Source organism: Calidris pugnax, unplaced genomic scaffold (genome assembly GCF_001431845.1).
Source record: "Calidris pugnax isolate Ruff unplaced genomic scaffold, ASM143184v1 scaffold38, whole genome shotgun sequence".
NCBI lineage: Eukaryota > Metazoa > Chordata > Aves > Charadriiformes > Scolopacidae > Calidris > Calidris pugnax.
The window spans coordinates 16,230,251-16,252,209 of record NW_015090995.1 but is presented as its reverse complement, the minus strand read 5'-3'; the positions used below and the strand labels follow the sequence as shown (position 1 = coordinate 16,252,209).

General features: G+C 39.2%; 1 protein-coding gene across 1 annotated transcript in view; it reads right to left on the bottom strand.

Annotated features, from left to right (window-relative positions):
• The window catches only part of PCDH11X (protocadherin 11 X-linked), a 504,069-nt gene that overhangs the window by 241,652 nt on the left and 240,458 nt on the right, over nt 1–21,959 (bottom strand). Inside the window, exon 5 of the mRNA XM_014955203.1 lies at nt 17,228–17,299. Coding sequence (XP_014810689.1) covers nt 17,228–17,299 — 72 coding nt within the window. The remainder of the gene's footprint in view (nt 1–17,227; nt 17,300–21,959) is intronic.

Genomic DNA, 21,959 nt, shown 5'->3' with positions numbered 1-21,959 from the left:
CACTGTCCCACATGTGCTCAGTGAAATCCTCTCTTCGGATGCCACTTCCACAGGTTATGCATTTAATAGAGGCCATTTGACCACATGGAGGGTTCAAGAGGCACATGAAATAACACAGAAAAGTACATACCCTAGAGCAAGTAGAGGCCACTGATAAATTTAGTATAGAAACAAAAACTCTTTAATGTCCTGTGTAACTCAAGAGGAGTTCCAGTGCCTCATGTTGTTATTGCAGTCTTAGATGGAAAGTTATTTTAATATAATTCCTTATGATAACTTCAAATTGCTCCTTAAAATAATAAAAGAGAAAGCTAGTTTAAACTTTTGGATCTTTAACTATGTATTTATACATGTAATCTGTACACCATGCTTGTTACCATCTTCACAGGAAAAGGGAACTTAAATTCATACTCTAAAGTACAAGTTACATTATTAACACTTCAAAATATTTAATAGCTTTTTGAGATGATAGCCTATATTAGAAATAAACATTCAGGAATAATTCATAGTACAAGCAGATAACTATGAGATAGGCATTGAAAAAAGATAATAAGGAATATGATTAATATTAAAGCTGTTGTACTGGCCTAATGGGGAGGAAAAAAAAAGGAAAGAAAAAAACAAAAGGCAACCACTGTTAACCACAGACTTGAGACAGGAAATCATCTTGAAAGCAGAACAGAGAAACCTAAACCATTTGCAAGTACCTCTGTTTCTAACAATATTACTGAATTATCAAATCTTATCATTCTGAGGAGGGCCTCAGCCATTAAAGTTAAGCAGAGCTTTCTTTGTTCCCTGCGCTCTCCTGTGTAACTCACGCTGCTACAGCCCCAGCACTCCTGTCAAAGCAAGTTGAAATCACGCTGTCCACTTAGTCATAAAATCGGAGCTACCTTTCCTTCACACGAAGCACTTCATACTCTAGTAAGCATTACAAAAAGTATGAAGCGCTCTAGGAAGAATGGCTGTGTAATAAAAGTATAATTGAAATGGCTGTACTGCTGCCTCATTTCATCACTCACACTGGCCTCTGCTTGTTAAATTTTAAGATCTCTTGGGAAACCAGTGCATAATATAACTACACTCCAGAATGTCAAAACAACCACTGCTATGATTTATCTCATGCATGACATCAAGGATCTATTTTAAAGTAAAGATTGTACCAGTAAAACAGGCCCTTAAACTTTCACGCTTCCTTTAATTTAAAGAACGTAGGCTAGAAATTCTGGAGGAACTTAAGGAATTTTTAGACTTCAGTTGTCTTTGCCTTTCAGGAATGTTTCAGTCTACTTACTCTTTTGCATATCCAAACTCATTTTAAGAGGAAAAGCTAATGTGAGTTTCCTGAACGAAGACTAGCACAGGAAAACAAAATTTAATCAATAAGGCAACTAACAGAAGAAAGAATTGAAACAAATACAAAATCCAACTGAAAATTTTAAAACGAAGAATTTCTAGGTAGCCTGGTAAATTATTTTAGGTTCCATTTAACACACAGAGTGTGTGTTACCTGGAAATAGTTGCAATCCAACATCTTCAGGAAAGGATATCCGAGTACCCAACAGATAAAATCCTCCTGCCATAAGGTGCTCTCTCAGGCCACTCTTCCCCCTCAGTGCTTTGAAGTTGCCTTCTTAACTCCAGTTTTACTAACATCCTGAAGATAACAAGGCTTTTAGTGTATGTATCTCAACTTTATTATCTTTTCCTGTCAAAAAACAACTTGCCATTGTCCTGACTTTTCTTTCTTATGCTACTGAGGAATTTGTCACACTTCTCCAAAAGAGCTAGGGACCTGCATATTTGCTATGGGAGCATTTAAAGCTCTCTTCAGGCAAAACCACTTTGGATCTATACACATTATTCCAGTATCATATGTCATATCATATGTATGGATAATATGACAAAATGGGCAGTTACTACTCTCGTAGGTGAGCGAGGTGAAAGATCTCCGCATTTCTGCATCTCCTTGATAACTGCACCAGCATATATAATTAAACAGGAAAAACCTTAAAACCACAACTTGCATTTGAAAAATTCCTTCTGTCTCACACCCCACCTGCAGCAGGTAAGGTCACCACAGAATATTTCTTGTTATTTGTTTCTAAGGAAAACCACCACATGCACAGCAGCAGTGCTGTTTCTTCATTTGGCCTTAATTTCCCCTTAAAGTCTGCCGCAGCCTTATGATGTTACCTATAGGAAACATACCATAAAATTCATTTTGTCTAGGTTTAATTAGCAGATATACATTTAGCTCCTTCCACCGCACAGAGAAGCCTTGACTGCTCTGTAGTAATGCCTAGAAGTCAGTAATAGGTCATATAACATACAATACTACTTTTTGTTTTCTGTTCCAATAGCTTCGTGCAGCTGTGGAAGATTGATATTTCCAGTACGCTTTTATTTGGAGGCAATCTCTTCTTTGTGTCAGGAAACTGTCACTAACTCTAAGGCAAGCACCCTGTCAGAAGAACATTCAGAAGAGTACTAAGATAATGATTTAAGCAAGTACTTTTAACACCCACCTGCCCTCACCCCATAAAAGCTGACCAAAAGATCACAACAGGCTTAGAAGTGACCAAAGGTGATCTCCCTTCAGGATCCTGGACCTGCTGGTTTTTTCAGTACCACCCAGCCACAAGCGTGTGCGTGTGTCAAAAGCTCAGATGCTGTATGTGTCATGATACTCCAAGACTGTATCTCTGAGGAAGAACAGGAAGAGGACACAGATTACAAGGGAGATTAAATCATCTTTTTGAAAAATTCACCATCAGTAGGAGTAGACACGTTGGGGTTTAGTTCTTTGTTTTACTGTTTCTTCCTTGTAGATCTATAAAGTGAAACCATTAAGTTATGACTACTGTTCATCACTTAGTACCTCGGTTCATCCTAGTGCTCACTGGCGTAAAGAGAAGTGCATCTCCTAGACACCGATAAGAGGAGGGGACAGCAGGCTGTCACAATTAAATTTGGTTACCAGCTCCCCTTCATTCTTCCCACAAGTGCTGATCATTAGTTCTCAGCCCTCAGAAAGCAGCAGAACTGCCAAACAGAGGCAGATCAATGCCTAAGGAAACATGCAATTGAAGCCCTGTGAGTCTCTCCACACTATTAACACACCCTGTCTATTCTCCCTATTTTCTATATAAATTTAAACAATTTAAACCTTATAGTCTAAAACATACTGGGGAAGTAGAAATCAATGGAAGCTTTGTTATTTTAAGAAAGCAATTCTAAAGAGTCTGAAATATTGTCTCCTTCAGACTTTAGTTCGCATTTTCATGCAATTGTGTGGCAAATTCTTTGGCTGTAGAAGAAAAACAAATGAAGGAGCTGTGCAGACTTTCTATGGCAGTGTTCCCTATAGAATGAAATGGATCACAGTTACCTGACTTCCACTTTGCATAACAATATTGCTCATTATTTAACTCAAAAAAAAAAGGAGATTTTTATTATTACAGCACCTAAACTCTTTCTGAACCCTGCAGTTCTGTCAGGTGGATAGACTGTAATGATCAAGATCTCAAGGTCAGAAATATAAAGAACTGAGTAAAACAGTAATTTCACACTGTGTAACAGTCTCTGAGAATACTGGCCCCTGACATATAATGCCATGAAAGAAAACAACAAACTTTCATTTTTGATTTAAAGAGTGTAAGTTTACTCAAAGGTGCTTTGCTATCCCCCAAAGTTTTAGAGCAGTATAACCAGCCTTTACCACTTGTCAACATTTAATAGCCTACACCCCAATGATTGATTTTGTTCAACTGGATTTTTTTTTCTCTCCAACTCGTGTATTTAGCTTTTAGCTGCAGCAGGTTGACAAAGCATCTATCATAGCTAAACAATTTTATTCAGAAGCATTTATTTTCTGCAGTTATGCTTGTTTGTTCTTCTGCTATATACACTGTTTTGTATGTTCCCACATAACAACACAGGTTTACACTGTGTCTGGTTACAGTACCACATAATTAGATTTATACCTCCTCTTCACTCTGTATCTCTCTCCTTATCATCATGACTGCCATCCTTGCCTTCTAAGAGACCTTAGTTTATTTGCAGAATGAAGATCACTGAATAAGGACCAGTACAAGTGACCTGATAGTTATTAAAAAACATTTAAAATATTTCTATGCTCACTTCTTTTAAAATTATGATCTCTCAAGACACTACTTAAGTGGAATGGGAATTTTCCCTTTCCAAAAAGATAGTAGTTATACTTCCCACAATTTAAATTTTGCCCTCCAATAATTCTGATATCTGATGCAATTGATATATACTATTTTAAATAGACTGTGCAGTCGCATTCCTAGGTTTCTAAGATATCAAGTTAATGAGAGCAACTTCTGCTAAGTTCTTCCAGTGAAGCACAGCTAGAGATAAAACTTATCCCTGAAGCCCTAAAGTATGCAGGCATGAGAGGTAAAGTCATTCAGCAAAACAGACATCATGAGTTACCTGCAACCCCTTAAACTAATACAGATATCACAGGGCTTCAGGAAGCTATGAGATTGACTTTGGGGAAAAAAGAAAAAAAAAAAAGTAATTTTGGGGTCTGCTCTGAGCTTCATCTGTCTCCGAGTGTGGCGATACAAAAGAGGGAGTTAAAGACTGCATAAGATCAGGTTAGAAGAAAGGGGAGGATAGCCTTATACCAGCAATCTTTCTGCTTTGAGAAAACTGCCAGAGGCGATGTTTTTAAGGTGTTTCTCAGAATTTAAGCCCCACCTCCTCTCTAGGAAGACAATTAGGAACTGTCTTTCATCTCACTATTGTTTGGTAGTTTGGTGAGGACAGGAGCAATACACAAATTACTTGAGAAGCAGCTGATGTAAACCATGCCTATTTTCAAAAACTAAAACCTGTCAGGGTCTGAGTACTGTTTTATAAAGTATCATTTGTAGCTGACAGAACAAATATTGCTAGCAAGTAAAGTAATATTTGAGGAATATGTGAGGAATACCTATTTCATACGTAGAAAAAGACTTCTTCAATAACTGTCCATCTCAGCTCTCACAGTATTTCCCAGCTCCTTCCATCAGCTCTCTCTAGGTACTTCTGGCATGCAGATTTTTTCCTTATAAATATTGGTTTATGTTCTAACTGAGGGCCAAAAATCAGATTTTCTTATTCAGGAAAAGTGTTATAAAATACTTGATAGAAAAGTTGCCCAAACAGCCTGCACTTGTCAGGCATGACTGGCTTACTTTACAATGGCTAGCAAGAGAGATTCATTCCTTCTAAGGGGAAAACAGCATTTTTCCATTAAGTGAACTCTTGTATAATAGAGCAGCATATCTCTGCTTCTTAGAGTCTACGCAACGCTTGCTACCCATGTTTCCAACTGAGTTGTTTACTTTCTCTCAAATCCTCAACTTGGCAGAGCTTGTGAACAGACTGCCACTCAGCCGAGCAGAGTTCCACAAATATGAAAGAAAGAAGCAATTCTGAAGGAAGCACATCTGAAAGCAGCAAGATAAAACAGTGATGGCACGATTATTTTTACTTTATCAAGTTGCTGTAAAACTGCCAAGCCCAGAAGCCTACAATTTTAGCTGTGTTCTAGAAAAGAAATAAAGCAACCTAGTCCCTCTCACTGCTCCTCTTAAAAAAAAGGTTCAGAGGCGTCTGAGTCACAACACTTGTAAATCTTGAAATAGAGAGAATGAAGCAGATCATAAAGCATCATTACTTTTACTTAAACAGAAAAAGATCTATGTGTGTAAGACGTATATAAGAAAGCAGTTAAAGAAAAAATGATCAGAATTCAAAAGCACCAAGAGCCTTGCTCTCGCTGGAACCCGCCTGCCTTGTCCCATCACCTCACAGGCAGGCAGCTGAACAGGAAAATAAAACCAGCAGACACAAATCATAAGAATCCATTGTGGATAGCAAAGGTTTTCCAGATTTTGATAAATGAGCCTTTATGTTCAAAAATAAAATTTGAAGGAGAAAATGGTAACATGCACATGCCAGAGGATTACTGCAAAGACCAGATTTTCCTATAGGGAAAAGTTGCAGAAAAGAGCAAGGAAAACCAATAAAATACATGAGAATGGACAAACAAGCAACTTCACCATTCATCTTTGATTACAGAGAGTATACCCCTTTTCAGAAAAAAAAAAAAAAAAAAAATTCAAAAGGCCTTAAGTAATAGCATTCTCAAATCAAAACACAAAAGCTAGCTAGTTTCTTCATTTTCTTCCACAAAATCATGAAATATAAAATCATAAGTAATATTTCCATACTTTGACTTGTTAGCAGCTGGGTTTACCTGATGTATTTCTGTCAGTATGCCTGTGCCAATTTCGGGCCTGGCCCACTGCTGGCAGTCTTGCTTTTAGAAGAGCCCTTTGGCCTACGGAAGGCCTGGCTCGGCAACGACAAACGGGTGAACTGAGAGAGACCAAAATGTACAAATAGGCTGAATCTATATTAAAAGCATTCTATACTGGCTGTTTATCCGTCAGTATTGGCTATGACCCCGATGAAAAGCCATCACATACCAATCTAAGTGCAAGGCCTACATCTGGCCTGTGGGCTCCTCAGACTCCCCGCCCGGTCGGTGCCGCCTCTTCCCCTCAGTAACACCGGGCCCAGGTGCTCCCAGCCCGCGGGCGGGAGGCACAGACATACCCAGAAAGCTGTCCAACCTCCACTAGCAAACACATGTTCTGTATTAAATATACAGAATAAAGATGGTATTTTATCACGCTCTCTGAACCACAGACACAAGAACTATAGCAATGTGGTGTGCAAAAATATAAGTATAGAATATTACCAGATAAAGCACCCAGTACTAAAAATGTCCCCATACTGTAAATACTCCAGGAATTAGCTAGATTATAATGACACTGCCCTGAACAACTTGAACTGTAAAAATGAGCACCTAGAACTAATCTTGGCCATCGTAGTAACTGACTGTGGGCACCTTGGGAACCAAAGTTTCCACAAGCGGTGGCAACCTCCGCTACTTAACGTGAATCTTTCCCTGGAGTGAAAAAGAATTTACAATAAAATCCTGAGGGAGAACACAGAGAGTGCATGACAAATAAAACATACAAAGTGCAATTTCTTCTTCGGTTCATAGCTTACACCATCCATATTCCAGCCATATAGTCAAATTCATCACATTACAAAGCACTGGGCTACTTGTGAAAATTTATGGATTTAAAAACAAAGCAGTAGAATATGCATCTTTTCAGGGATGATGAATTCTACTACAAACACCAACCACTGTCACAGTGTTTGCAACATTAATTGCTTTCTGGGTCTGAGCTACTTCTAATGTCTGCTAGAATTAGAAAAACAGCATAATGCACAACAAATATTTTTACTAGCCTTGTGTAGTATTTGGGAAAGCATAGAGGCATTGCAAAATGAAGTAAAAATGTAAAGTTCTGGTTACCATTTTCCAAGCTATGGTCTTTGTGTGCAGCACCAACATCTACTATCCCAAACCTGGCATTCTTTTCTAGTGGCATTTTCCCTAATTTAACTTCATAACTAAAAAAATCCATTAGAACCAGTTTGTAAAATTTTTATTCATAACAGGATAGAATAATATTGTAGGAGCCTGCCAAATTAATAGGTTCATATATAGGAAGAATGATATACACCTTCCATCATCAGAGTTAGCTGCTAAACAAAAATATTTTCATTTCTAAGACAACAAATACTGTATTATAAAAATATATTTTAAGCATCTTCAGAGATAGCACATACACTATGTTGTTCATCTGTGTCCTTCAGCTATAAGCAGGCAGACTGCATTTCACTGGCAACTGATTCTAGCCCACCATCTTTTTGGTGGCAATTTGTCTCCAACTGTTACAAAAACTTGTGCTGCTGGAAGATGACAGAGGCAGGCTTGGTCAGATGGACAAAAACAGCCTGGAATCATATGGCCTGAAAATCAGTAACTGCTCCTGCTTTGCAGGAATGAGAGATGGGAGAACATGTGATGCAGAAGGAAGAGATCTGGAAGGTGGTCTTATTTGTTGAACTAATTATGAGAGGACACACTTGGCTCCCTACACATTGCACAGACACTTGGATGCAGATCAGGGGGCACATGCAAGGGAGCCATGTGGCCAGGCTGGACTCTGGCACTCCCAGCTCAGCATCCCAATCTGCAGCCAAACGCCACCAGAAGAGGCAAAACCTCCACAACACCTTTATTTTACCCATTCCCTATTTTGAAGTCCCTTTTAGACAAAGATAACCAATGAAACCTCAACAAGAAGCCCTTTGCAGTGCCCAAGGAAGGTGGTCATGTCTCAACCAAGGCCAGTGCTCCCCTGGGGAAAGGAGGTCACCTCAGGCACCCCGGGCAGCAGAGCAGCACCCACTCACTCCAACCAGGTGCCCATCTCCTTGCACCAATTAATACATATGCTGTAAATACTGAATATAATGTGGTAATCTTCCTTTATATGCCTCGTTATTTATTGGACTCTTTCTCAAAGGCAGATGGAGAGAACAGTGGTGTTAATCTCATTTGGGCTTTGAATGGATACATAATATCCATTACCATATAGCCTTTGGGGCGCCAAGTTGGAGTGTATCTGCTTTATATGCAATTGTGGCCAAAAAATTATTCAGTCCATAAAATATCCTTCAAGAAAAACAACTGATTTTGTAGCTGAGAAATTGACTGAGAGGGTAAGTGACCTGGCAACAGCAACCCAGAGCCATAGTCGCCACTATGGATACACAACAATAATCATATAACTTAATGGACTGGTGAAATACCTCGTTTCAGTTAACTAAATTCAGTCAAAAAACTATTTTCGACACTGAAGATATAAGAGCTATGGTCTGATCAGTGTGCTCTGGGGGCCTTAACAGCATTTGTGAATAATTTGTCCCTCCTACCTGAAAGCTAATACCAGGTTTCAGACTTCTTCATCATGATCAATAGTAGAATGCTCTGCATTTCAGAATCATGGCCAGTGTGGACAACCCGCAGGTGAAGAGCCCACATGAAGCATCCAGTGCCTACTACTATCACGTCCTGTGACAACACGTAATGGCAGTGCCTGTGTTTGCCATCCAGGGAAACAAAATTAATCAAGAGGGAAGGCATAATGTTCTTATTAAACACTGTAAGCATTCTTATTAAACATTAGATAAATTCATACCAACCAACAACAAAAAAAAAAAAAAAAAAAAAACAACCCCAACCAATCAAACTAAACATGGCACTGAACAAAAAAATCACCACCAAGAAACAATGGTTAAATGTTCCCTAAGTGTACAGTGTAGGAAAGAAAAACCTCAAGAGATTTTACAGACAGTTGAAAGCCCAACACTTCTGAAAGCTTTCCCTCATACACCCACTCTTCATGCAAAGGTCCGTGCTGAAGCTGATACCATTTCTAAGGTTTAAACACAGCACCAGAAAGCTGCTATTATGCTCATGCTTCTCCAAAGCTTTTGAACCACTCCTTTTATTCTGAGATGCATAAACAGATCCGCTTGCTGCAGCGGGGAAGAGGATGGATCTGTTCCCATGCCCAGCTCCCGCCTTACATTAGAGCTAACTGCTCTGCCAGTGACAGCCAGCTGGACACTGGAAAAATGGACACCTCCATGAATCACGCCTCGTTTATGTTTTCTGTTTTAAGATTTATGCACATAGAGCACAGCTCAGAGCAAGTAAGTTACAGTCCAATGCAACTTAATGATTTTGTTACTCTGTGCTTTCTCCTAAATAATGGGGACGTCTCCGCTTTCTCACCAAATGGGGGTGAAGGCAGAAGAAATACTGTGGGGAGGAAAGCTGCTCTGAGCATCCCCATAGATAACTAAGCACCTCAAAGATCTCATATACATTTTCTGAAAGCAGGTCTGTGGTGATTTACTTAGACACTGACAGGACTTTCTGTATCTCACAAGATGAAGGAGTAGCTGTCTACCTGCCCTTTTTAAACAATGTCATCGGATATTTCACTACTGAGCACCCCATCTCCTCCAACTCAGTGTAGAGCAATAGAGAATAAATCAATCGCCTGCACTGAGCAGTACAGCTCCCTCCTGTAGCTCCAGCATGATGCACACTGACAAGATGCTTTCTAGGGTTACCTGTTTTCATCTACACTGGGCTGAATTTGCAGGTGATGCTCTACAGCGAAGCTCTCCGCTCCTGCTACCAATTCTTTCCTCATTAACACTGCTGTTCAAGTCTGTAATAACAGCTCCGACACATCAGAGGCAAGCCGAAGGGAAAGATTTAACAATGCGATCCAAAGAAATTAGGCAGACAAGATTGCTGTCATGGTGAACAAAAAAGGAAAAGGTGTTCTTCAGAGTCTTAGTGAATGAGAAAAGATTTAAATATTTCAAGGTAGAAAGGGCCCGAAACCTTCACTGTCCCCCAGTTTTCCACTCAGCAGCTTTTGACATTTGGGTTCTGCAAATACATGGAACAGTCTGACAAGAGACAAACAAGTAAGTGCCTGTCCTCAGAGATCCAACCCCAAAGAGACTGGCTTTCTGCTTCTGTACAGCTAAACACCTGAAAATACACCAAGTAAACTGTATGGAAACTGTCTGCAGAGTTCTCATTTATTTAATTAACTCATAAGAGAGTTTGGAAAAAAAGACAGGTAAACTTAAACGAAATGGGAATTTTTTCTGCCTTTGTAATGGTCTCCCCTGCTGAAATCAATAGTAAATTCAGTGCTCACAACACTGATATCCTGCATATTTAACTTATTTTCTCTGAGTGACTTTTCAGCTGCATCAGCTACTAACTTCCAAAGCTCATACACTATGGTAAAACTAGATCTTGAAAAAAAATATATTTGTATATATAAAAAGCCTGTCAATGTTCCAAAATCTTACTAGATCAATAGAGTTCTTTCTGTTGGCCAGGTTATCAAAGCATTGCAGAATGTCTTAAATTAAAAGTAAGTTTTTTATTTGCAAACATCTCTTCATTAAAGGTCATTTTTTAAATTTACAGTTGAATATACCCAATGGCCTCATACAGCCACATCTACTGGTTTGTAGGTGACATATTTGTATTCTTCTATTCCATATTAAACAGAACAATCAGGGGAAGTGATCACTAGACAGGAAATGGTTAATGCCTATTTCCAATTAATACATTGCCTTTCCATTAAGTTACCTTCCAGAAACTGTATCCTGATTTCTGGATATCTTCTTTGTATAGAATGTCAGGAATACTTTACAGATTATAACACAGAAACACAGCTAAAATGAACAGTAGTGCTATCTGTGAGAAGCCAGGTTTGTACCTTTTGGCAGCCAGGTGCCGCACTAGCTGCTGCTGGAGTGATTAAATGTATATGAGGGTATCCACTATAATTATTTTCAAAGTGCAAAACTTAGTGTGTTTTTCCTCTTAAGCTTCTTAATAAAATACTATTTCATTCCTGCTGGCACTCAAATCAGACCAAAACAACTGTCTGCTCCCAGTTAGCCTCTAGCTTGTGAGGCATCCATTTTAAAAGACAAAAAAATGATGTTTTAAGATTGGGGTGTTCAAAACCAGTTCAGATATTTATGCAGGCAATTCTAATTGCATTTAGAATTCCCACACCACCTGCTCTGATCTGGATTATTTTTTTTTTTTTTAAACTTATTAAGTCTATTGTGTTAGAACTTGGGATTACAATTGTAGTCCCAGTAAGTAAGAAATATACTTGAGGCATATGTGCATTTCTTAAGGCACCAAATAAAATGGGAGTATTTTGAGCACAAAGATTCAAAATACTAAATATAACCATGTTATAACCAGGCTGTAGAAGTCTGTTTAGGTGACTGGTTTGTATCTAAGCTGAAGACACCAAATCAGAAATAAAGCTTCACTTTCTTTCTGACTTTCACTGATTTCAGATCCTGAAGGCTGAAGCTGTGAGCTAAGTAAACAGAGCACACCAGGACTTCATGAAAAATAATTCACTTCCCATGAACTGTGGGAACAGATTACGCACAGAATTCTTATTAGTTGCTTCTCTTCAAATATTTAACCATGGTTGTCATTATTTCTTCCTAATGTAAAATTTATAATTTTAAAAAGAAAACTGCTTTACTTTTGACAATTTGTAAAAACAAGATAAAAACACAAGCCATATCACAATGTATCTCACTGGTCAGTAAAAAGGGTGTCTGAACTAAGTAGCTAAAACCATATGTATTAGAAGTGCAGCAGAAAAGGGGGTCAGATTCTATTTAGGACTGGCTGCTCTTCAGTTACGTGCAGCTCCGTCCCTCCCCGGCGCGGCAGGCGAGGGGACCAGGTGAATTGCCAGCTCACCCAGTAAGACATCTGTCTCAGAGAGTGCTTGGAGAATTCTCTCCGCAGAAGTCTCTTCCTTGCATACTGAAGGGGAAAGCATGCCTGCAGATCAGGGTATGAAAGTGATGAAAAGAACAAAAAGTATTGCTTATGGTTCTGCCTGCAGTTGCTGGGCATTTAGAGGGAATGAGAATTACATGACTTGATTTACTTTACAAAAACTGATTAGTAAAACCCCCTGTGGATTTCTTAAATATACTGTGGAGGGATATAAGATTAGTGTAGCAATTCCCATCATCAAACGTATTTACTGTTAAAATATTGGATTAGTGATGTTGTTATCCACTGTTCCAAGATTATAAAGTGATTCTTTAAAATTGAGCAGAAAAATACTGCACTCTATCATTTGTAATTAGATTTCAGTCTGAGTGTTTTTGCCTTTCCACAAAAAGTAATTCTGCTTCCAAAAACAATAAAAAAAAGAGAAAAGGATTGTGCTCTGCACACAAAGAGAAAGTAAAGTTATAGATGCAAAAGAGGAAACAAATTATTTTCCTCTTCTGCTTTTGAGAGACAAATGGTGGCTCCTGGTCCATACCTTCCTGCTGCTGCTTGCCATGCTCATTGCTGGGCGCTGCAGCACCGCGGTGAAGCAGCCGTGCTGGTAAGAGATGATGCTTATTTGTGAGACACGCGTGAACATGCACTACCTGAGCCTGGCAAATCTCCATCCTTGGATATTTAACCCTCTCAGAGAACTTTAAAAAGAGCGACAAACCTACAGGGGCATCATGGTCAAATTGGTTTCCAGTGACAACCTGGACTTTGAAGGAGGAATAGCATGAGGAAAGGGGGCAAATTAATGCATTCATTAAAATAATTACATTACATTTGGGCCAGGAAAATTAATGCAACTGTACCCTGGCTTTTTAGCCATTATCTTAAGTGAGTGAGAGCACCTGGAGCTATTAGAATTAATAAACAAATAAAAAGCACTAATAACATCACCTCACATCTTACCCTGTCGAACACCTCTAGGAGTCACTTATATGCTGTATTTCAGATAGATATAGAATAGATAATGATGTAAGAGTCACAAGAAACAAAGAAAGTCAGAAATACTCTGCAACTGAAAAGTGGCATTTTTGCTGTATCTGCCACACTATTTGGCCTCCTTATTTGCTGCTACTGCAGTTTTAAGCTATATAACTTCAATCATTGTTCTTTTCCTTACTTTGGTAAATCCTTATTCTCTCTAAGTTTATCCACCTAGTAATATGGAAGAATAAATAAATTTGTTTCTGAATGAGAGTCATCATGATCAATATTATTTCATATCATTAGCACACAAAATTCAGATTTTGAAATTGTTTAAGTTGCTGACACTATCACAATTTAGTTTGATTTCAAATTATCCTGTTTTTAACTGACCATAACAATAGAAGCTATAAATACATAATTTCAACCGCAGTAGCTCTGAACAGCCTTGACAGGGTTTATCAGCTAAATGTTTAATCAGGCAAAGCAGAAAAAAACCACATAACCACAGGAATACATGGTATTTAGCATTTAAATAAAGCTTGTAAACCAATGTCAAGTCTATTTAGGCAACTACTACCACACATGTTCCTTATCTGCAAAGGTCTTGTCCCGAATTTATCGGAACAAGTCTCTCATACTTTATTTTCCAGGCAGTAACATCAGTTTCCATTCACTGAGTTCACAGAAAGAGATACAGAAAACGGCAAGCTAAAAGGCATGGCCATGAAAAAGAATTCCCACGTTGTCAGTGTCATATTGCTCGAGGAACTTATTAAATCACAGCCCAAAAACCCAAAAAACAAAACCATAAAACCAAGAACAAAAACCCCACCACAGCATAAGAGATGAGCCCGACAAAGCACTGCAGTTCTTCATTTTTTGTCTAATTTAACAGTTCGGTTTCAACATTTTCAGCTACCTGGCTGCTTCTAAGATGAAGCCTTGAACAAATAAGGCAAATGAGAGCCAGGACAGCACAGGCAACATAAAGCCTTCTTTCCCTCTACACAAAAAGCATCATTTCTTGTTTCCCCAGACAATAATCTCTGTGTAGAATTGCCCAGCCACTAATAGCTACCAGCTCCTCACCTTGTGATAGCAAGGGCCAGATGTGGGGCTTCTGCTCCACTGCCCGCCTGGCCCTGCCCGCTGGACTCTGCCCTTCACTCTCCTTGGTAAAACACATCCCAGGGCAGCTCTCACCACTGAATGGCAGTAAGTAGCCCCCAAAATGTAATGATTTTGTTGTCACTAAGTAGACAAAAGTATTGAGTCTCTCCCTTTGGGGGTAAGGGGGAGCAACTCAAAAAACTTTCATGTAAACAACACGTTGTAAACAGGAGTTGGGTTTACTCATGGTTCATTCTACCAGCTTTTAAATATATTTCTCCTCCTTTTAGAGTTGGGAACCATTTGCTTTATGAGCACCATTTGGATCATTTGCCTGTTGCTCATAAAATAGACAAAGCTTTTATCCATGCCATGAATTTTTACTTACTTTATACAAAATATCTAAGGAGGGATTTGGAGGGGCCAAAATTACATCCATGAAAGAATTAACAACTAATTTAATTTTCTGCTATAATAATGATTCCAGCAGTTTTTTAATTTGTTGATTACATTTCTTCTCTGACAAAAGAAAAAAAACATTCTGTTTTCAGCTTTGTACGTGTTTTTTTTAAAAGCAGATCTTTTTTTCCAAAAATGAATAGGAATGACGAAAACATTTCACACATTTTAATCCATGCAGTTACTAAATAAAGCAGTGGCGAATGCAGCTTTCAGAAGTGATCAGATAACACGGTGACAGCCTGTATGCTCAGGAAGAACACTGATTCTCGGCAGCACTGGGACAGTCCAACACAATGTTTCTTTGACAACGCTGCTGGCAGCAGTCACAGAAATCACCTTTTGCAAATGCTCACCCCTGTCACCCACATCCCCACAGCGCACCCCCCCCCAGCAGCCATGGCACCGAGCCACTCCGTCCCCTCCTCTCACAACTCAGAAGCCACAATTCTCTCTTCTGTACCAAGAAACCAAAGCCCAGCCCTAACTCCAAGCCCCCACCTCGCTGCTCTGCAACACACGCTGGAGCAAACGAACAGGAGGAGCCTGTTAGCCCTCCCCTTAATGATTCATTAGCTGTTTAGCAGTAACGAAACACTTTCCTCAGCAGTTCTGTTCCTGCCCTTAAGGAGTTAGTATGTCCCCCACCATGTCTGCTAGTAACTATGGACCATAGCAAGCTCCTGTGGTCCTGCACATAAACTTCATTGATTGCAGACAGATCAATGCCAGCTGAACCGCTGGGACGAGCGGCTGCCTGGAGAGGCCTGTGGAGGTCTGGCCCTGCCGGAGCTGGGCACGGGCTGCACCCAGGAGCCTGGTCTCTAGGAACAAGAGAAGATCCTGTGTTTTCGAGTATAACAGTTGAGGGGCTTCCCTACCATTCCAGGCTTGTATGTTTGCACATATCTACCTTTATGTTTGTGCACCTCTGCGTACAGAAATACTATGTATCTGTGACTATGATGAAGAATTTACCATTTAGGAGCTACTACATTTTAATCAGCTGTAGAGATCATACCATGAAAGCCAGCACAGTTAGCATTGTAATTAAAAAAAAAAAAAAAAAGGCACCCAAGCATAAACAAAAGTAGCAGTAACAGAGATGTGAGGGTTTTTTCATTTCTACTTCTAAATTTCTATGTTGTGTTTGCCACATGCTTTTGGAGTAAACGTATCTCAAACAAGCCTAAGTTCTAGGATTTCACACATGTAGTTTGTAAAGTCATAAGAGTAAATAGGAGAACATTTGTTTTGGCAGAGTGCTTACACCCCAAAAATAGGAGACAGAGCCTACTTAGCCTACAGTCGCACGGTAATTACGGATCAGGGGTTGCTACTGCCTCTGGCTTGTTCTCTCCATCTTTGCCAGCAAACTCTCAGCTTGGGCATTACCGCTACAGATTCACTCCTGCCTTTAGCAACAGGTGAACCCTGCAAAGCAAAGGTAGGTGATTCTATCAGGAAGGGACACTGTGCCATATGAATTACAGATCTGGTATCTGCTAAAGGAGAAATGCCCTCACAGCCATAAAAAGCAGCAGCTATCTCCCAGGAATTTGCAAAAACAGCCCCGTTCTCCAGGTTGATCTTCCCACCTCCATACTTCTTTGTGCTCCAGTGCCTGCTCTCCTCCAGCCCCAATCTTTATCCTTGGAACAGCAACATCCAGTTTCACCTACACTATGAACTGGCTCTTCCCTTCCCTCCCATCACCTCCAAAGCCACATACTGCAATGTGCAGTACAGTACACTGATACACAGAGAATATATAGTAAAAATAGCTCTGAATACCTGCATGAAAGAAAATTAAAATAACCAATTTACTCGAGTAAGTACACAACTGCAAGGGCAAAACATTTTGTGTTAAGGACGGTAAATGCTGCGTAGTAATGTCCCTATTTCTTTATCTCTTTTTGCATAATTAAGTGTTGCTTCATTTTTTGATAAATCCTCATGACATAAAAGGTTGATCTTTCAAACCTTCCTTTCAAAATAATAAACTTCCACAAGCTTCATTTCTACACCATGGCTTATTGGCCCAGCATTCAGAGAGCAGTTTTGTTTTGTAAAGTTCTGTAAAGCTTTTTAAGCACCTAAAGAATACAAACTGAAGGCAAGATAATCCTGGCATTTCTCCCTTAGAAAAAAAGCTGAGACTTCAACTAAAAGGATTCTAGTCTAGGCAGCCAAACACCAAAGCAAGTAATTTTGACATACAATGCCAAAAACCACAGAGCTACCTGTTGCAGCTTTTCTTTAGAGTTCCAGATTAATTATATTAAGATTCATGGAAACCACCATTAAAGAAAACACATTATTGGAAAAGTTGTTCCAGCCTACCTGTGGCTGAGTCCAAGGCTCCAGGGTTGTCTCTTTCAAAGGAGTTTGTGGCCTTCCCATTTCTTTTGTGTGCTGTTAGGAGAGAAAACCACACATCAGTTATATGTTCAACCACACTATCAGCATTCAGCATTAATTTCCCTTGAAGGAAATTAATGTTCAGGTACAAAATTCATACAAAATAACGGTAATGTATCACGATTGCATACATTTGGGGTAGACTGTAGGTCTGGTATTTTTGCAGCTAAGCAATTTATTTTTATAGAGTTGATTTAACTTTCAAGGTGCAGGGATACACACCTTCATCTGTGTGTACAGATGAAAACCCCAGACAAAAATATGAAATGATTTGCCAACAGGGTAAGGTTCAGTGGCAGAATTTCAACTTGACTCCAGTTTCTCCACTGTTTCCTCCCCAGGCTGTGCTATGTTCAACAGACAACCTGAAAAAGGGTATAGACTGAAGTGGAACTAAGTATTTCTTTTAGTTCACTGATGTATTGAAATCTTTGTTAAAGTCTGTATTACTTGAGCAGGTGAGCTATGTTTTCAGATGACAGCCCTTGCTTTTCCTTAATGGTCTTCAGAGCTGGAGCCAGAAGACTGAGCAGCAAACAGCTTCTTTTCTCTTTGACTTTTCACTGCCTTGGAATATTTCAAAATCAACTATCCCAAATCAAAAGACAGTAAAATCAAATAGATTAAAGTAGTCTTTATAGAATTAGACTTGCTGACCATTCACACTTCCTTTTTTTTTTTTAATATTACCAAAGCATCCTGCAAATACTTGTTAATATCAGTAATGGCATTGCTTATATAATAAATACATAAGATTTTTGAGCACTGGGACTGAGCATTGAATGACTGAATAGGATCTTGGCTCCTTTTTTTTTTTCCATATGAATTTCCCAGGAAAGGAACTACTCATTGCTGCAAAAATACCAATAAGCCTCTTATATTTTCTTTTTCCCTAAATTCTTTCTGTCATAAAATGGGAACAGTGACATTCACAAAAAAGGTCCTCTGCTGAAATACACTACTTAAGTAGTGCCAGGATTTTCCTCCTACAGAAATACAACATCTCTAATGTACTACCCTTCGGGTAAGGCCTTTGACAATACGTAATATAAATAGCACCTTATCCAGGTCTCACATCAGAGTGATCTGAACACCAATGGAGACTGCAAGGATTGACAGAAAGAGAGAGATATACTATGGGATTTTCTGTCATATGTAGTAAAATATGGTCATATAAAAGGAAACTTTTTTGTTTTTAAAATACAGGATTTGTGGGCAACTTCGGTTTGCATGGAGCATTCACAGGGCTTCTTTCAAAAAAACCACCTTATTAAATGGCAATTTTGTTTTGGCAGGTTGGATTGCCTGTAATAATAGATTACAGGCAATCATTTTTACCATTCTTGTTATGTTATATTTTGGGGTAGCAACGGAACATGATTCAGTCTTGAAATAGAACAATAAGTGCATTTCAAAGGAAAAGAGAAATAACTACAGATTTAGTGAATGCTGAACAGAGTTAAAATGAATGCATCTGGAAAGGGAAGGTTGTGCTTTTCGTATGTTCAAAAGCAAATGTATTCTACCTTATAATCTTTCTTTAAATGTAATAATCAAGCATCAATGGGACCCAAACACATAATGAAAGTTTTTAAACATATCAATTGTGGTACCAAGATACCATAATAATTCCATATGGGACAACCTGCCAGGAACTGACATTAAAAATCACACTATTTCACAAGAAATAGTTTTCCTTGGAATTTCACATCAGTTTTTTAATACAACATCTTTCCAGTCAGTTCTGTTTTAGAGCTGAGAGAAAAAGGAAAAAGCAAGTGTGTAACTATGGGAAGAAAAGGGACACAAAAGTGAAAGAGTGCTCAAAATATTTGAGTAACACTTGAAACCCAAGGTCTAAATCTTAGGTATGACTTAACGAAGACAGCATTAAGAGAGGTGTTATAGTATCTCTTATAGACTAGCACTTTGTGTTCCTCATTTACTTCCTATTGTTTCCAGTACCCAGCACCCAAAGAGTTTCACCCTTCCAAATCCGAGCATCAGAAAATAGCGATGAAACACAGCAAGAGTGAAGATAAAGCAGATTCTGGGGCAACTACTAGTTTGTCAGGAGCCTGCATCCTGGAGCACATGGAAGAAAGAAAAAAAAATACAAGGAGGAGCTGCTTTCAGTCCCTCCAGGTGTTCCACACAGGGTACATCCTTCTAGCTCTCGTTCTGTTTTGACAATGCTGTTCTAAACCAGAACACTAAAGGGATTGAGCTCTAGAAATTAAAGGCCCTAACACACAGCACAGATCTGGTTTGCCACAGAGAACCTAAAGTGTACTTGCATTGCCACTTTTCAGTGTAGAAGCAAATGACAGCAAACATCCTGTATGTGAGCTGTGAGTGCACGTGAGACAGCTTGCCACGAACCGGCACTCGTACCACTAACGAGCAGCACGTCTGCAGCTTCCAGCTCTGCAAGCAGCAAGACTCAAAGCGGACGAATACCTGTTCTGAACCACCTGCTACTACAGCAGCTCTGCTCCCAGTATACAGCTCCCCACTTAGCGCTCACTGAGACGTACACACCATCTGAATGGATCACAGAAGCATCGCTTATTCACAAGTTCAATTTTCTCTTGTTTTAGAGAGGAAGAATGTGGCAACAATAGACAATCCTCCCAGGAGCTTCTTCCTTCCAGCACAGATAAAGAGGCTCATACTAAAACCGGGAAGTTTTTGAAAGCCTTTATCCCCCCATTTTGCTTGGAGCATCTTCCTACAGCCTTCTGCAGCTTCTACAATCCCACTAAAGAAACAATAGAATATGCCCACAGTCTTTTGTTTATGTTCTCTCTACTTCCTCAATTTGACATTTAAGTTTCACACATAGAAGAAAATTGTACTCATAATGAGATAAAGATGGAATTATTTCAACCTGGATATTACATTATGGTTTCAGCAGTGCCATTAAAGCTCCCTTAGCTCTTGTACACGCACAGATTACAATTTCTCTAGCAGGCAGGCTTGACTTTGGGAATAAATTAGGTTCTTTTCATGTTTGATGAACCACCTGTCACTTCTGTTACAGCCAACTACCGTTCCACAAGCATGAGGTGCACCCACACAACTGATTCCATTCCTACCATTCATCCAAAACCCTCTAGGATCCTCCCCTCCACTGGAGTTGAAGGACGCTCATTTTGCTCTCCGTCATTACCTGACAACCTATATCACTGCCCTGGTGCGGGCACTGTGGAAGGCAAAAAAGCCCAGGAAATCCATCAGCTCTTGCTGGCTCTAAAAGTTTCCTTTATCTCAGTAATCCCTTTGCCCAGCGGGAAATGCACTACTCGTGTCAACTCTTCCCCAAGGTCAGGCAATCCTGCCTATCCACAGAAATTCCAATTTTCAGGTATTTTCAGTGAGGCAGTGTGAAAAAAGTTTTAGTTTGCTGAGTCACCATACAGCCAGTCACATCAGTCTTCCACCTGACCACCTAGAAATTACCCTGATCAATTATGTTAGCAATCAATAAAGTCCAGCATAATGGCCAGGTAGTAAAAAGATTATGCACAATATATTTTGCTGATATTTGGAATTTTCTGTCTAGTTGTAACAGCAAAAGAAAGCTTTAATATTTAATCAAAGCAGTTATTAAATCTTTTTTAGGGAAAAATGAAATTCATCATGAATGTTTCTTGTTGTTTATTAGGAACAGTAAGTTAACAAACACATAATTACTGATGACAGCTTGGCAGGTAATATCCAGGCTTCCAAAATCTACCAGAGAAAATAAATGGAAAAATAGATTTTAAAGATTATGAAAGTAATCATTTTAAGTCAGATTTCATTTTTATCTTTAAGATGCCACATTGGTGGCTTCCACTCTGAAATGAGGGGGAAATCTCTTCAGTTTTAACTATCTTGGGTGCAGGTATAACAACAGCAGCTCATGCTCAGGAGATCTTCCTTCTGACAGCACCCAACTCTACGCTACTTGGATTCCAGTGTCAGTACAGGTTAGGCTGATCCATAATAAGAGATTGCTAATTTACACAGCCTGTTTTCTCCAGCAGACTCAGCTTATTCTCTCTCTGCCCTCAGGTACCAGTCCCACCTGCTGTCCAGGATCCTGCCCTGCACGTCAGGAAGGGGGAAGGCAGGTGCCTGAGAAAGAGGGATGCTCCCTGCAAAGGGAACATGTTCTGGCCCTCAAGCCTTTTATTCCAACACTAACTACTGGATCCGTTCAGCTTGGTGTTATCCCATTTCCCTATTGACAGTTTTTTTTGCTTTTCTTCAAGGCAAATCTGGCTTTATTAGAGTTAAAAAGAAAAGAAAAAGTTATAATATGACAATTTTGGTTTATGTATTTTGATTTCCGGAAAAGCCCTAAAATTATCTAGACGGATACTACCACCAATAATTCTAATGGTTATTGATTGCTGTGAGAAGCAAAAGCAGACTGAAATTCAAAGATAATATGATGCATTTTTCTCTGGTGCCTCACAAAATTGCTATGGCAGCATTAAGATTGTCTGACTCGAAGTGTTCCACTCCTGCACTTTACAGGAAAAAAAAAAAAAAAAAAAAAAAAAGTGCTTTACGAAATTGTCTTTCAAGCTGAAATCCTCTATGGCTTGAAGTGAGATTTAGGAAACAAACAGCAAAAGACATTTTGTAAGTAGTATATTAGCTA